General features: G+C 43.2%; 1 protein-coding gene across 1 annotated transcript in view; it reads left to right on the forward strand.

Annotated features, from left to right (window-relative positions):
• The first annotated feature begins 4274 nt into the window (after window positions 1-4274).
• LOC124017584 (small conductance calcium-activated potassium channel protein 2-like) overlaps window positions 4275-16001 on the forward strand; it is a 64172-nt gene continuing 52445 nt past the window's right edge. The window contains exon 1 of the mRNA XM_046332782.1: window positions 4275-5555. Coding sequence (XP_046188738.1) covers window positions 4368-5555 — 1188 coding nt within the window. The 5' untranslated portion in view covers window positions 4275-4367. The remainder of the gene's footprint in view (window positions 5556-16001) is intronic.

Here is a 16001-nt window from a genome sequence, read left to right on the forward strand (position 1 = left end):
ACCTGCTCTTATTATACTGAAAAAAATAGGAACACAACATGCAACAATTTGAAAGATTTTACTGAGTTACAGTTCATATAAGGAAATCATTAAATTGAAATAAATTCATTAGGCCCTAATCTGTGGATTTCATGACTGGGAATACAGATATGCATCTGTTGGTGCAACGGTCAGTATCTGGTGTGACCACAATTTATCTCAGCGTGACACATCTGCTTTGCAGAGTCGATCAGGCTGTTGATTGTGGCCTGTGGAATGTTGTCCCACTCCTCTTCCAATGGCTGTGCAAACAGTGGTATAAAGTACTTAATTAAAAATACTTTAAAGTACTACTTAAGTAGTTTTTTTTGGGTATCTGTACTTTACTATTTATATTTTTGACTACTTTTACTTTTACTCCACTACATCCCTAAAGAAAATGATGTACTTTTTACTCCATACATTTCCCTGAAATCCAAAAGTACTCATTACATTTTGAATGCTTAGCAGGACAGGAAAAGGGTTTAATTCACACACCTATCAAGAGAACATCCCTGGGCATCCCTTCTGCCTCTGATCTGGCGGACTCAAGAAACACATACTTTGTTTGTAAATGATGTTGGAGTGTGCCCCTGGCTATCCGTAAGACAATCAAAAAACAACAACATGGTGCCATCTGGTTTGCATTATATAAGGAATTTGAAATTATTTGTACTTTTAATAGTTAAGTATATTTTAGCAATTACATTTACTACATTTACTTAAGTATATTTAAAACCAAATACTTTTAGACTTTTACTCAAGTAGTATTTTACTGGGTGACTTTCACTTTCACTTGAGTAATTTTCTATTAAGGTATCTTTACTTTTACTCAAGTATGACAATTGGATACTTTTTCCACCACTGTGTGCAAAGTTGCTGGATATTGGTGGGAACTGGAACACACTGTCTTATATGTCAATCCAGGGCATCCCAAATGGTTCAATTGGTGACATGTCTGGTGAGCATGCAGGTCATGGAAGAACTAGGACATTTTCAGCTTCCAGGAATTGTGAACAGATCCTTGCGACACAGGGCAACACATTATCATGCTGAGATATGAGGTGATGGTGGCGGATGAACGGCACGATAATGGGCCTCAAGCTCATGAAACATGGGACCAACACTTTACATGTTGTGTTTCCATTTTGGTTCAGTGTATATACAACTTAATCTGTGATTACGGTCTTCTTATCTGCTTCCTGTGTGGTATAACTGCTTCCCCTCACCCATGTTCTCTACACTACCATTTATATGTCACTGAGCTTCCACAGTATTACTTATGGGATGTCACCAAGGCTAGACACACAACATGCTTCCTAATGCAAATAGTCAAGCTAAGAAGGATGGGTTCTGGTATGTGGGCTAAATCCAAGAGGAATTAAATAGGCATGCCAGTCTTTTTTTCTAGAGAGAGAGGGTGGGAGGAGCGGAGTGTCTGTGTGAGTGAGTGAGTGTGTGTGCGTGCGAGCGAGTGTGTGTGTGTGTTTTGGAATGCGCACTCTTGTGCTTGTGTGTGTTAACACTCGTGTTCGTGGACGTTTGTGTTTGTGTAAGAGTTGTAAAGTTTGATTTAATTATTTACATGGCAGCAGTAACATTGCATCCCAAACGACCAAATGAAACTCCATCTTGCCAAGGAACCCACACAGGTCACAACGACCAATTACTTAATGAAAATGATCAGGTTTCTAATGTGATGCTGGCCAGGGCTACTCCAAATTCCTTCAGTCTTTCACAGGAGCTATAAAACAGAGTGTACCTAAGCCTTCCCCCCAACTATTGACGAAAGTGTTATGCAGGTGAATGAGGACCCAAAAGCGACTTGGCGAAAACAGAGTCTTTAATCCAGTTTAAGGAAATAGCAATACTCCTAGACAATTCGGAGCGGTAAATAAAGCATAAGAAACAATACCACTCGTAATCACGAGAACTGACTGGAGACTCGATAATAAACTGCAGGTTGCCTCGGGAAGGCACTTGACCGTAGCAGACTCAGACACCTGCTCACCACGCAGCATCTGAGGGAAACACGACACGACAGGGCGATACAAAGACACAGCACGGTGAACAATATACAAGGATCCGACAGGGCAGAAACGGAAAACAAGGGGAGAAATAGGGACTCTAATCAGGGGAAAAGATAGGGAACAGGTGTGGGAAGACTAAATGATTGATTAGGGGAATAGGAACAGCTGGGAGCAGGAACGGAATGATAGAGAGAAGAGAGAGAGGAAGGGAGAGAGAAAAAGGGGAACGAACCTAAAAAGACCAGCAGGGGGAAAACGAACAGAAGGAAAAGCAAAATGACAAGACAATATAAGACAAAACATGACAGAAAGGGTCTACATCTGCAGTCTGAGGCCCATCAACTCAAAATGGCTGAGCCAGCTTTGGAAAGTATTACTTATTAAGAAGTACTCCGAATGTATGTCATTTTTTAGTTTTATGACTTATGTCAGTTTTATAAAGTTAGGCCTATAGGCTATTGTCAGTTTTATTTTGAAATGTGTTTTTCCCCTTCGAAATGGATAGTGAACCACTACCCCCTCCTTTTTTTTGTCGTAAACACAGATCATCATTCTCATATAATTTTGGGTTTCCCCCTCTCCTCCCTTTCCACCCTCCTTGATCGCTGTCCTTCAGTTAGTTGCAGTGGAGGATTTAGGTATAGGCAACATGGGCAGCCATCCAGGGCGGGATCTTGCACAGGACGGCACAGGGCACCCACACGAACAAATAAATAATAGTAATAACAATAACATTTAAACAATTTAAAAACATATTCTGAATGGTGACATTTGCACAATTGGTTTTATATCGCTCATTTGCACGTCACATTAATGACATCATGCCTTTCCCACTCAGAAGAACGAGATAGGGAGGGAGGGGGGGGGCTAGGTTGACCTCAGGTCTCCCCACTGGAAGCCCGAGGAAGGGGAAGCGGGGGAATCTATCAAATAGCACACCTATAGCTTTGTACAGTACTAATGCAATTAGTAGTGTAATAATCAGGTTCTCTTCTTTATAAGTGTGTTATTCTATTTGTGTATTATAGGATGGTACTTATTTTTTTGTTGGGGGGGGGCTGAAGGGGGGGGGGCACACAAGCTCGAACCGCCACTGGTGAGTATTTTTGTCGCTTGCTCACCAGCTATCTCTTTCAGAAGCTTGGGCAGCGCTCTCCCCCTCTTTGCCCTTCCCCTCTCCCTCGCTCACGCCCTCGCTCTTTCCCTCCCTCGGATCTATCGGCAGGTTGTCTTAAAATGGCCTGCACAACAAATCCTACCATGTTGCCAGACAACCAAATGCTTTGATATCATTATGCTTTGTGTGTAATGCAATCCGACAGCAGCTACAGTGTTTTTACATAGGCCTTCTGAGCACCTCTTATGGTTGCACATTTTGTTGTGCTCAACCATACAGGCTGTGCATGATATCATGCCGATTTTTTTTCTGCCTGGTAATCCAAAACCATGTCTACTCTTGATGAAATATTAAACACTGACCTGCAAGTCTCAACGATAAGATAGGAGAGGGTTTTCGACCATTATTAAAAACAAGTTTCTCGAATGGACTCTATGGACCAAGTATGTGAAGTCTATTGAGGTGTTACATTACATTACTTTTTAATTGGGCCTTTCAGTTCATGCTTATGATGAGTGGTTGGAAGTAGAGTTTTATAGAACATTTACATTTACATTTAAGTCATTTAGCAGACGCTCTTATCCAGAGCGACTTACAAATTGGTGCATTCACCTTATGACATCCAGTAGAACAGTCACTTTACAATAGTGCATCTAAATCTTAAAGGGGGGGGGGGTGAGAAGGATTACTTATCCTATCCTAGAACCTCGTATTATAGACCTATAGACCGAGTAGTGACACAACCGAGTAGGCTAAGCCTAGTTATGTTATAGCTCTCAGGGTAGACAGCTAAAGCAGATTCAGTTGGAGGAAAAGTGATCGCCAGATGACATGCATGGTGGTTGTGGCAACAGTGGATATTCGATAGTCAAGATCCAATGCGTTTATAAATTATTGGCCATATAGATCATGCCTGCAAATGATCTTAACACTTTCATCCCCATTTGGTTGTCGCATCAACTAAATCAGTTGCGCGCATTGTTGTCGTTGAGGCTCTATACACTAACATGTGTGCATATGTGGCAACCAATATTCTAACGAAGGCGGTGTTTTGGCCGTACGGTGACGTTTTAAGGCAGGTCCTGGTCAAACCTACCAATGAGACGAGTCGGCTCTATTCTGCTGGGACTGATCGCAATGAACGGGTGTCCGAGCTATACAAGGCAAAGGAGCATCCACAGTAAGACGCGGCTATTAAGGGGATGAGGCATCGATACGCGGGAGCTGTCTATCAGCACCAAATCCCCGACGAAGAGCGAGGCAGCGTGCAGAGCCAAGACCCAAACCCAGTCGCTCCAGTTTTCAGTCTGCCGCCCCCGCCTCCGTCTTTCAGAGAGCGTTCGACTACCACCTCGCACTACCTGAACCACCACCAACTGCCTTGTCTGAGCAAGCCCTCTCGAAGAGGTATCCATGCCTGTCAGCCGCAGCACGGCGACCCCCCGCCTCTGACAAGCTACGACATCGCCCAGCGACCTTCACACCGGGTCTGTGAACCCGCCGGGCAGCCAGCGCACCTACAGCATAACCTTCGGGCCGCAGCCGGTTCCCAGCCGCAGTCGGAGCAGCCTTTTTTTCAGAGCTACCACTGCAATTTTTCCGAGGAGGCGAGCCTTTCTCACCAGCGCCAGCGCCAACCCCTCGCTCACCCGCCGCAGCCCTCCCCATCTTTGCCGCCGTCGTCCTCTCTGCTGTTTTTGCAGGAATCTAATCACGGGGATCATTTGCAAAGCAGTGACAATTATCAACAGGCGAGCAACGTGGAACGCTACCGGGGAGGAGAAGGAGGAGGGCACCGAGACCAGAAGCAGTTGTTGCAGCAACAGCAGCAGCAGCACAGCAGACTCCAACACAGGGACCCCTCCCCTGAAACAACCCGAGCAAACTCACAGAAGGGGCGCACTATAAATGTATGTGAGTCAATCGAGGCAAATCGGCGAGCATTCGAGTCCCAGACTCAAGACCTGCAGCAGCTACAGCAACTCCCACAATTGCGAGCTCAACAACAGCTACTGGTGGGGAGCAGCTTCCCTGTATACTACTGCGCCAACGGTTCAGGAGAGCTCTGTCGGAATAACCAGGCAACACTGCTGCAACAGCATCAGCAAGACGCACAGGGTTGTCCGCAGCACTGTGACCAAGACCGCAATAAGCCAAGTAGGACAAACCAAGCCAACCAGCCACAGCACCCCAACCAGCCACAGCACCCCAACCAGCCGCAGCACCATTGCCGCGACTCTCGTGTAAACTCACCAACGCAGCCGTACGGAGGGAACTCGTCTGCGACTGGCAGTAGCAGCAAGAGCAGCCCTAACTACGGCTCCAGCTATCACCTGTGGCCCGAGAGCCCGCATAAGGGAGAAGAGAGGATACTCATCGATCATCATCAGGTACATTTCACATTTGCTGATGCACAAATAATTATAGGGTCTGATAAACCTGTAACCTGTAAATGGGCTATTATAACGTTAACATTCCATGGCCACGCCTGTCACATGATTATTTGATATCGGCCTAACAGCGTTTCATGTGGGTTATTTGGATGGATGGCTAGGTATGTGTTAGTGCATATTGTTTCACAGGTAACATTCGTAAGGGTCTATGTAACTGCAACTGCTTCTTCAAAAAACACGAATGTAACCTATGACACCCCCTTCCCCACGCACACACGCACGAACGCGCTCTCTCATTCTCACACTCACCCCCTCTTTCCTGGAATCTCTCTCACACACGCACGCGCGGACACACACACACACACACACACACACACACACACACACACACACACACACACACACACACACACACACACACACACACACACACACACACACACACACACACACACACACACACACACACACACACACACACACACACACACACACACACCTGTTCCATGTTGCAATAACAGCGAGTCTTTTTTTGCGCGTTGAAAAATGTAAATCTGTTCTCTCGCAGCCAGAGATAACTGTCTGTTAAATCTTCACAGTAGGCGACTCTCTCCTGTTACACGTTTTGGCATTGTGCCACAGTTATGACAAAACATTTTGCTTTGAAGCACCTTACCGGAGTCCAGTTTTTTTTTGGATCCTTTGTACTGCAACGTACAAACTAATGAACGGGTTGGATGCAAATACTGTGCAAAAGCCAACTCATGACATAATGGATATGTAGCCTAACAGTAAATAATAAATACATGCTCAAATATGTTTTCATCCGAGATTGCGGTATTTTAAGTGATATCATTTTTAAATGTAATCTCTGCCAATAAATCCTTTAAAAAATGTACCTCTTGAATTTATATTGCTGTTACATTAAACTATATGCATTTCCATATTATGCATGCACCCTGGCTCATCATAAAATAACCATAGCAAAACTGAATATAACAATGCTTGAATTGCCTAGATTATACATATGCATTAAATGCTTGTCTAGTCCCTAGTCCATCAGACGTGAACAACTACTACACGTTTTCTGATACACTCGCAGCTTTCTGGTTCTACTTTATTGACTTGCCCTTAACGAGTCTGCTCCCCCTGTTTGAAATACCTTAAACAAAACAATTGTGACAGCGCGAGACTGATACAGTGTATACCATCACAGTATCCTGCAACACCCCCCCCCCCCAATCTCTCTAGCTGCTCCATATTGACAGCACTGATATTGTGTCCAGCTTCAATAACATGTGCTTTGAAATGTAACTTGCTGACCCCATTGTGAGTCTCGTGTAAGTACTCTTGAACCCCTGCCACCTATTGATAGTGCCCCCCCCCCTCCCACCCCCACAAGAGAGTGGCTCCGGCTGCAGACTGGTTCCGGTTGCCAGCCTATATACCTCTAAAAGGGAAGATGGGGTCGCGCGTGTCATCGGCAGGATGGATGGAGAGACGAAAGGGAAAGCTATTACACTAAAGCCTTTGTACTGCTGGTGCCAAACTGGAGTGGCACACGGTCATAATCACCCTATGTGAGCCATAGGAGGTCAGTAGGGTATACGTCACCGTGCCACTGCCACCAACCTGATGCCATATGACATGACATAATGCTTGGATTTACATTACGGCTGTTACTGCTGTGTTTGCACCTTCGTTGGCTTTTGCCTTTTTTGGCTCAGGGGTTTTTAGAGTTTTTTTTCTCTCAAAGGAATGTGTTCTTTTCCAAAATCGCATAGTCTCGTCAAGACTAGTTGTTTTCTAAGAGTAGTCTTTTCACGGCTACCGCTATTAGGGCAGCATGTATTCAGGCTACACAACTAGACTTCGGTAATTGCGATTGTGTGACCCACGAACCTGCAATGTCGAACAGATCCCCTGCTTTGCTATGATTAGCAATGCTGTTCAAGGCTCCATCCGTTGCCAGAGGAAACAACATTTTTTGATCTGACTCTCTCAATCAGTTCTCACCAGGCCTGTTCTACAAGGCACTTTGTTTTAGCTCGATTGGGCGTGCAGTGTTGTGCATGTTTCCACTGGCTACCTTCCCATCCTCAGGCCCAGGGCAGCCAACACCTTGTAAGTAAACACACACCAATGAAGAAATGTCACCCTCATTCATTACGGGGGTGGAACCCAGCCATATCCTGTATGCTGGGAGTGAATGGCCCGATCTCTGATAACACATTCACATTGAATTAGGGGGGGTCTGCATTTAAGTGCTGCTACTCCACACTTGGTAACTGAAATAGATGTATTTTTCTATGTTTGTTGCTATGGTGAGGAAAACCTGACATTGTATAGCTGGGCCTCTCTAAAGACATTGCCTACGTACAGAGAATGAAGGGAAGAAATGCCCTCCAAGGTTTTACATACATTGTACACGCACACACACACACGCACCCACACACTGGACAGCTGCTACGGTTCTTCTAATAGGTGATGGCTTCCTATCCTCTCCACGTGCTCAGTTCACATGACTTTCTTGTGTTTCATCTGAGTGATTTCTCACAAGGGAGAGGTGTATTGAATTGTGTAGGGGGGGGGTTCCTCAGTAGCCCAGAGCAACGCTGCCGTAGACCACCATCGCTCTACATGCCAGATGTTTTTGCTCCTGTCATCCAAGTGCAATTTGTCGCCTGTATTTGACCTCTGCTGAGCTCCCATTTTAATGCACGCTGTAACATGCCATAATTGTCGGGGTTTGTCACTCTGCCCAGATGCCGCTTTGCTCGATAAATGACCCAGGTTCCTTCATATGGTAATTTTTGCGCGATAGTGGCCAAGTTGTGTCAGCCATATAATGTATCACAGCCATGCATGTGGTTGGTGGCTAATTATGTTATTGATCTTGCCTGGGTTATGGCATGATCAGAGGACAGGAACCTGGAGAGTATGAATAATGTCACACTAATTTGATATTGATCATTCATCATGATATGGAGTCTGGAAAGACTTGTGATATGCTCCAATTGTAATCAGTGTGATGTGTTTCATTACATCTGCTAGAATATCATGTTCAGTGTTTCTGGCGCCATCGCGGAACCGTACCAGTTGGCAGGTGTTACTGAATAAGTACTGTAACGCTATTATAGTTCATATTACAGCAAATTGCAATTCACTGTGAGAATGAATGAGATCGCCTTTACAGCAGAGATAGTGTGCTGTACATCTTACACTAAATCAACTCATGGTTCCCTGACTACACTACAATATGCACGTCTGAAAGCATCTCTCACCAATGTGATTTACCGTTTAACCCAGTTAGCGCATGTGTACTGTAGCTTTTTTCCCCCCATTGTGCGGCTACCCAGACACTCACTGTATTTCACCCATTTGGTTTGAAGTCTTAACCCCGGGCTAAGGTCCTGGTGTCCTAAGGTTTGGATTTGACTGGAGATACTGCACCCCTTAATTCTCTCCCGCATCAAACATATCACCGTTTCTGTAAACCTCACGAAAAACCCTTGGGCAGATGAATAAATATTCTGTTGTAAAACTTTTTATTATTATTATATTTTACAAAGAACATGAATATGAATGTGTTAACTTTTCCATAGAGATGTGTGCCAGTAGGAGGGTGTCCAGTCTGTGTGGCATATTTAAACACTTTTACAATGAAATATGTATTAGCTGGTTCTGCCATAGAGCTAAGGACTTAGCTATTATAGAGAATGGATGTTGTGTGGCATTTATTTGAATGTATAGAATGCAAATTATAATTATTCATCATGAAAACAATATTTGCGTGCGTGTATTTGTGTAGCTGTCATAGAACAAACGTACAATGCATGCCATTGTAATGAGTACCAGTAGGGGAATCATTGTTTGCGTAGTGTTTAAACTATTGTCCTTATTTGCACGTCATTTGAATGGGACTCAGTTGATCGACGGTCTCAGTCGAATGAAGCATTGCAGTACAGTATGTGCTCTCCCACTGCAATAGTGCCTAACAGTATCTGTTTAGGAGAGCTCTCACTAGATATTGTGCGTGTGTGTGCGCGCATGTGTGTGTGTGCGTGTGTGTGCATGATAGAGAAAGACAAATACTGAGAGAGAGTGTGTGTACTTGTGAGTGAGTGGGAGGGAGAGTTGTTAGTATACCATTGTCATCGCCATGCCACAATCTTCCCTTAAAAGGCGTAAAGGGCATACAAACTCTGTTGAAACACCAGTTTTCTCCACAATGACGCGTTTCATTTGTCTTTGGGGAGATTCTCCCCTCCGAGTCCTAACAACAGCCTCCGTATGCAACTCGGTTCACGTTTTCAACACGATTTCTCATGATGGCTATGTGGTTTGATGTGTTGTTTTTAGTGCGCACACACACACACACACACACACACACACACACACACACACACACACACACACACACACACACACACACACACACACACACACACACACACACACACACACACACACACACACACACACACACATGTAGTTTGATCTGTTCTTGCGAACACACACGGTGATGCTCATCGCTATGTGGTTGATATGTGATTCAGTATATTATTATTGTGAACAGTGTGGCTATAGACCTTTCCATCTCTAATATTTTGTTGTATTGTGCGACACTAAGTATAGTATACATGAGAAGAATAAGGAACTCCCCCACTGTGTTTCTATAGCAAAAGTCCCCATTGTGGTTTCACCCGTGGTACTTACAGCTGCACAGCCCTTCATTAGGGTCGTCTGATTGTTAACCCCTTAATGGACTCGGTCCTGGCTCCTTTGGTCACCTCACTAGCTCCTTTTTATTCAAACCTTTTATTATTATTATTTTTTTTTACCTTTATTTAATCAGGCAAGTCAGTTAAGAACATATTCTTATTTTCTGGGAACAGTGGGTTAACTGCCTGTTCAGGGGCAGAACGACAGATTTGTCAGCTCGGGGGTTTGAACTCACAACCTTCTGGTTACTAGTCCAATGCTCTAACCTCTAGGCTACGCTGCCTTTCATGGCCAGTTCCGGGGAGAGTCCATTTTCTAACCGCCTTTTCTCTCGCTCTCTCTCTCTCTCTCTCTCTCTCTCTGCAGCCATCTATTTTCTCTTCTCAAGTAAAAAAACTTTTTTTAAATAGAATCAATTTACACTAAAGGACCCCGAGGGCATTAAAAACCGCAGCACTTAATTTTACAAAAAAAACACACACAAAAAAAACACATCATAGAAGCAAACTGTATCTGAGGGCTGTGACCACAATTCCCAGGACTTTTATCTTGTCGGACTTAATAGCCGGGAATGGGAAGAATCCTGTTGAGCATATAGGGATATAGCCGCACGTATTATAAGTGGGCCTCCCAACCATACAACAACCTCAAAACAACAGCGGGTTGAGTGAGTAGTACAGTATGTTAGTGAACTGACTGTAAGTGTCTGGGCGGAGGGTTGGGGGGGCAGGTGAATACAAATCTGCCGCTATTCCAAATGGCTTCTCTTTCATTTAGCAGAAAAAGAGGGTTATAAAGCAGATAAGGAAATTCAATTAGTTTCTACTGGGTGCTGCCGGAGTCAGAGCCATGTTACGTGACATATGGTAAGGGCTGTCTCTTAGACTAGGCCTTGAAGGACAGATATTGTGTTTCAACTTGCGTGTTTCTGTAATTTTCCTTCTGGACTCGGAGGCATTGCGGCCATTGTCTGAGTAGGGTCCAGATGCACCATGGAGGGGATTGCAGTTGTAGATGGAAAAAGGTTTGCAGCTGTCTTTTTCCCAATAAAATTGAACATAGAATGTGTAAAAAAAAAAAGTTGAACAAATGTTATGTGAAGGAATAAGGCATTAAAGGGATACTTTGGGATTTTGGCACTGAGGCCCTTCATCCACTTCCACCCGGGTCAGATGAATTGTGTCCAGTATGAAGGAAGTAAGAGTTAAATTCGTGAGCTAATGCTAATTAGCATTAGCGCAATGCACTATTGCTAGTTAGTAATTTTCTTAAAACTGGATGCAGAGACATAACAATGGTATCCATGAGTTCATCTGACTGGGGAAGTAGATAAAGGACCTCATTTGCCAACATCCTGAAGTATCCCTTTAAGGTAAAGCATACCACAAAAACAGGTGTGAAATGCTAAGTACAACCTGGGTCTTATCTCCATGTTAATGCATTGCTCTTTGAAACGGAGAGTTTCCATGATGCCTTTCTCTCTTCTCAGAACCATGGAGAGAACTCTCTCTGTCTCTCTCTCTCTCGGCTGAAACTCTGTCGTCTTGTCCTCCTCACATCATCAATCTAAGGCTGGATGGATCCACAGAGTTCTCGAGTCAATCTTGACTGAGTTTGTTATGGTATTGATCCATCCTATGCTATAGGTTGTGCTTCACTCTCCCTTGGTATTGATGTCTCTGCCTTGGGAGAGAAAGAAACGGCCTTTGTCGGGAATTTAGTGGAGGCTCGTTTAAAAAATGACTTACATCCTTCAAAATTAACTCTGAAGGATTGTTATGCATTGCCATTGCATTCCGAGACAGTGAATTCGGCGCCGTGAGACAAAGTTGTGCGATTGCACCAATGAAGGATATTGCCTAATCTCAGAGTAGAATTTATGACTGTTTGTCCCTATGATGTCAAATAGTCACGAGGGCTGCGTAATAGGATGATGTAGTTTACTGGGTCGGCAAGTGTTTGTATGTGTCGAAGCAGAGGGGCCTTTACTGGTATGAAGTGTGTGTGTGTGTGTGTACATGTGTGTGCGAGTGTGTGTGCTTATGTGCATCTGTGTGCCTGAATGTCTTTATTCTAAAATGTGTGTACCGCTAAAACAGAGGGGGACACAGGGAGAGACTGTCAAGCATGAAGGTGGCTGTCTATGTGTGCATATCGACAATGTCTCAGAGTCTCATGTCAGAATTAGATGTTCGTTCATGTTTCTGAAATGTCAAATTGCTCAGTTGTTCTAAACATCAAAGTGTTTAAGGTTAAGTTTAGGCATTAACTCATAATTTTAGGGTTAGGATTAAGTTCAGGCATAGTCTCTTAATACCTATAAAAAACAAATCTCTATCGGTGGATTCGAACATGCATCTGGCCCTTTGGTACCAGAGGCAGATGCTTATACTTATGCCCATCTGCCATTCCTGTCCACAACATCCTTTCAAAACCAAAGCCTACTTGAAGGTAACAGCACTCACCATTGACCCTAGTAGCCGGTTTCCACGTAATTTCCCGATGAATACTGACTTGTATCACAGGTTACCTGCCTGTGTGTATTGGTGGGATATTCCACCTAATCTAGATTTTATCTATATCAATCAAGCAATTACGCGGTAATTGGAGTCTATGGAGGGGAATGGGCAAATAGCAGAGATTAGCAAAGGCAAAGAGGAACGTGCTAGAAAGGATAAGCAGAACATTAAAATGCTGGCCCCAATCCATTTACATATTCAACAGCCAGGCTAAATTAGACTAGGATTGGGGTCACACATCAATCTTTAGTTTAGTGAGAAAAGCCATGATTTGTTTTTGTTACATTCTGTCACGTTCCAATTCCAAATTCTGAGAGGACCTAGAGAAATTCTGCCAGCCAGTCAGGAGCTGTGAAGCATTACACTGTACAACTATTCCCTGTACATTTACAGCATTATACTGGCCGCTGAGTTGCCAGCTAAATACTGTACTTTTGATTTACAGTAGGGATGCCGTAATATGTTTTACAATAATAAAAACCATGCTATATTATACAATGCAGCATTATACTGTAAATGAGCCTACAGCAACACAGCTGTATTATATTTTTAACGCGCAATAATTAAAACAAAATGAAAACAGTTAAGCAACTATAAAATTGTTGTTGCATAAGTATTCACCCCCTTTGCAAAGACAAGCCTAAATTAGTTCACGAATACAATTTGTCTTACCAAATCACATAATAAGTTACACAGACTCACTGTGTGAAATCATAGGGGTTGACATTATTTTTGATGACTACCCCTTTCTCTGTCCCCTACACATACAACATATGTAAGGTCCCTCAGTTAAGTATTGAATTTCATGTGCAGATTCAACTACAAAGACCAGGGAGATTTTCCAAAGCCTTCTAAAGAAGGACAGTGATTGGTAGATGGGTATTAGTAACAAATCAGACATTGAATATCTCTTTAATCATGGTCAAGTTAATAACTATGGTATTGAATTGAGCTGCACGACAGGAAGGAAACTGCTCAGGGATGTCACCATGAGGCCATTGGTGATTTTAAAACAGCTACAGCGTTCAATGGCTGTGATGGGAGCAAACTCAGGCTGGATCAACAACATTGTAGTGAATCCACAATAATGACCTAAATGACAGAGTGAAAAGAAGAATACAAATATACAGAATTAAAAATGTGCTTTATGCCACACCCCTACAAATATCACCAGGTGATGGGATTGCACCCCTCTCCAGCATGGCCACATGGTGAGTAGACTGTCTGCAAATATTATTTTGAAAAATGAATGAATGAGTAAATGAAAGATAGCAAGCTATATTCTTTAAAGTCCAAAATAATTTACCCAAATTGACCGAAACGTTCACCCCATAGAGACACATAGAGGTCTCATCTTTGTATCTGTGCCATTGTGGCGACTGTGACAGCACGGGCAGTACCTTTGAGGCTATCTCCATTTTAAAGTTGCATACACCATGCTCTACCAACTGAGCTAAAGAGGACCACCATGTGGATAGTGGACAAGTGCACACACAAATGTAGAGTGCTGAGATGCATAGCCAGCAGGGGAGCTCCAACCCCTCCAGGAGGCCAAAATCTAGACATCTATAATGTGCTATACTGTACTGTGCTTCTACTGTACTATACTGTACTCTACTGAAGTGGTTCCCAACCTTTATTGTACCCTTTGATAGGCACACCTGCAGCACACCTACAATTCATTTATTTAGTTTTTAATGACCTCCATCTCATCTGATCCATACTGCAAATCATCTATTTTCTGTGACAATTTTTTTCAAATAGATGAAATAGGCTTTATTTGAACAATTTTCATTTTTACTCGATATTACTAATTTCCCGCAATTTCTCCTGTAAAATAGTTACTGAGTTTTGAACGGTTTGAGCAGTTTTCTGCATCGTAAAGGTGCAACCATGGAAACAAAGCCATGCCCCATTTGTTCCTATGGCAGAGGCTGTGGTACAGCTAAGCCTAAGCAGTGCTAATGATTCTCACAGTCGAAGTAAAATGATATAAATTACTTGCTTGTGATGCGCGCCCCTCAAATGATACACATTTAACAACAGCCAGAGCGCACTGGACTTGAAGCAACGACACAGATGTAGCCTAACCATGTGCCGTTCAATTTATTATCCGAATGGCACTGGTGCACTCCACAGGTCACGTTTATAAGTGAGTGAATGTTAGGAAAAGTGTGCCGTTTAGTAACCACTGCTGTTGTGCTGTATTATACTGATATTATACTTTAGATTGACGGCCTACCCCGGACAATGCTGGGCCTTTGTGCCCCGCCCGATCACATCCGGATGTGATACAACCTGGATTTGAAACCAGGGACTGTAGTGATGCCTCTTGCACTGAGACGCTGTGCCTTAGACCACTGCACCACTCGGGAGCCCATTATATTGACCTAGAGTCCTCCATTTATCTCTATGATTGACACTTGACACTGCAACACCTTTTATTTTGCCAAAATAAAGATAGGTAAAGTGATAAACATCTAGCAATATAAGGAATTCGATGTATAAGTAAGTAATTCAATAAATCAACAAGTTTCAGATTCATACAATCAACATTGAATATTTTACAGAGAACAATAGATTTGATGTTTCTCTAAATTCATTTGAAAAGTTTTGAAAAGCAGGTATAACATTTTTTTAAATATTTATTTAATGTGGTAAGCATTCCTAAAATGAATCTGTTAATCGAAGGTTAATCAAAATCAAAAAAGTTATAAAAGTAACAAATAATTAAACAGTAGCAGTAAAATAACAATAGCATGGCTATATACAGGGGGTACCGGTACAGAGTCAATGTGCGGCGGGCACCGGTTAGTCGAGGTAATTGAGGTATTATGTACATCTTTCTCTCAATCCTGACTATCCTCCCTGTCCCTGCCGCTGAAAAACATCCACACAGCATGATGCTGCCACCACCATGATTCACCGTAGGGATGCTGCCAGTTTTCCTCCAGACATGATGCTTAGCTTCAGGACAAAGAGTTCAATCTTGGTTTCAACAGACCAGATAATCTTGTATCTCATGGTCTGAGAGTCCTTTAGGTGCCTTTTGGCAAATTCCAAGTGGGCTGTCATGTGCCTTTCACTGAGGAGTGGCTTCCATCTGGCCACTCTACCATAAAGGCCTGATTGATGGAATGCTGCAAAGATGGTTGTCCTTCTGGAAGGTTCTCCTATCTCAACAGAGAATTTCTGGAGC

The sequence above is a fragment of the Oncorhynchus gorbuscha genome, unplaced genomic scaffold (assembly GCF_021184085.1).
Source record: "Oncorhynchus gorbuscha isolate QuinsamMale2020 ecotype Even-year unplaced genomic scaffold, OgorEven_v1.0 Un_scaffold_28:::fragment_2:::debris, whole genome shotgun sequence".
Classification (NCBI taxonomy): Eukaryota; Metazoa; Chordata; class Actinopteri; order Salmoniformes; family Salmonidae; genus Oncorhynchus; species Oncorhynchus gorbuscha.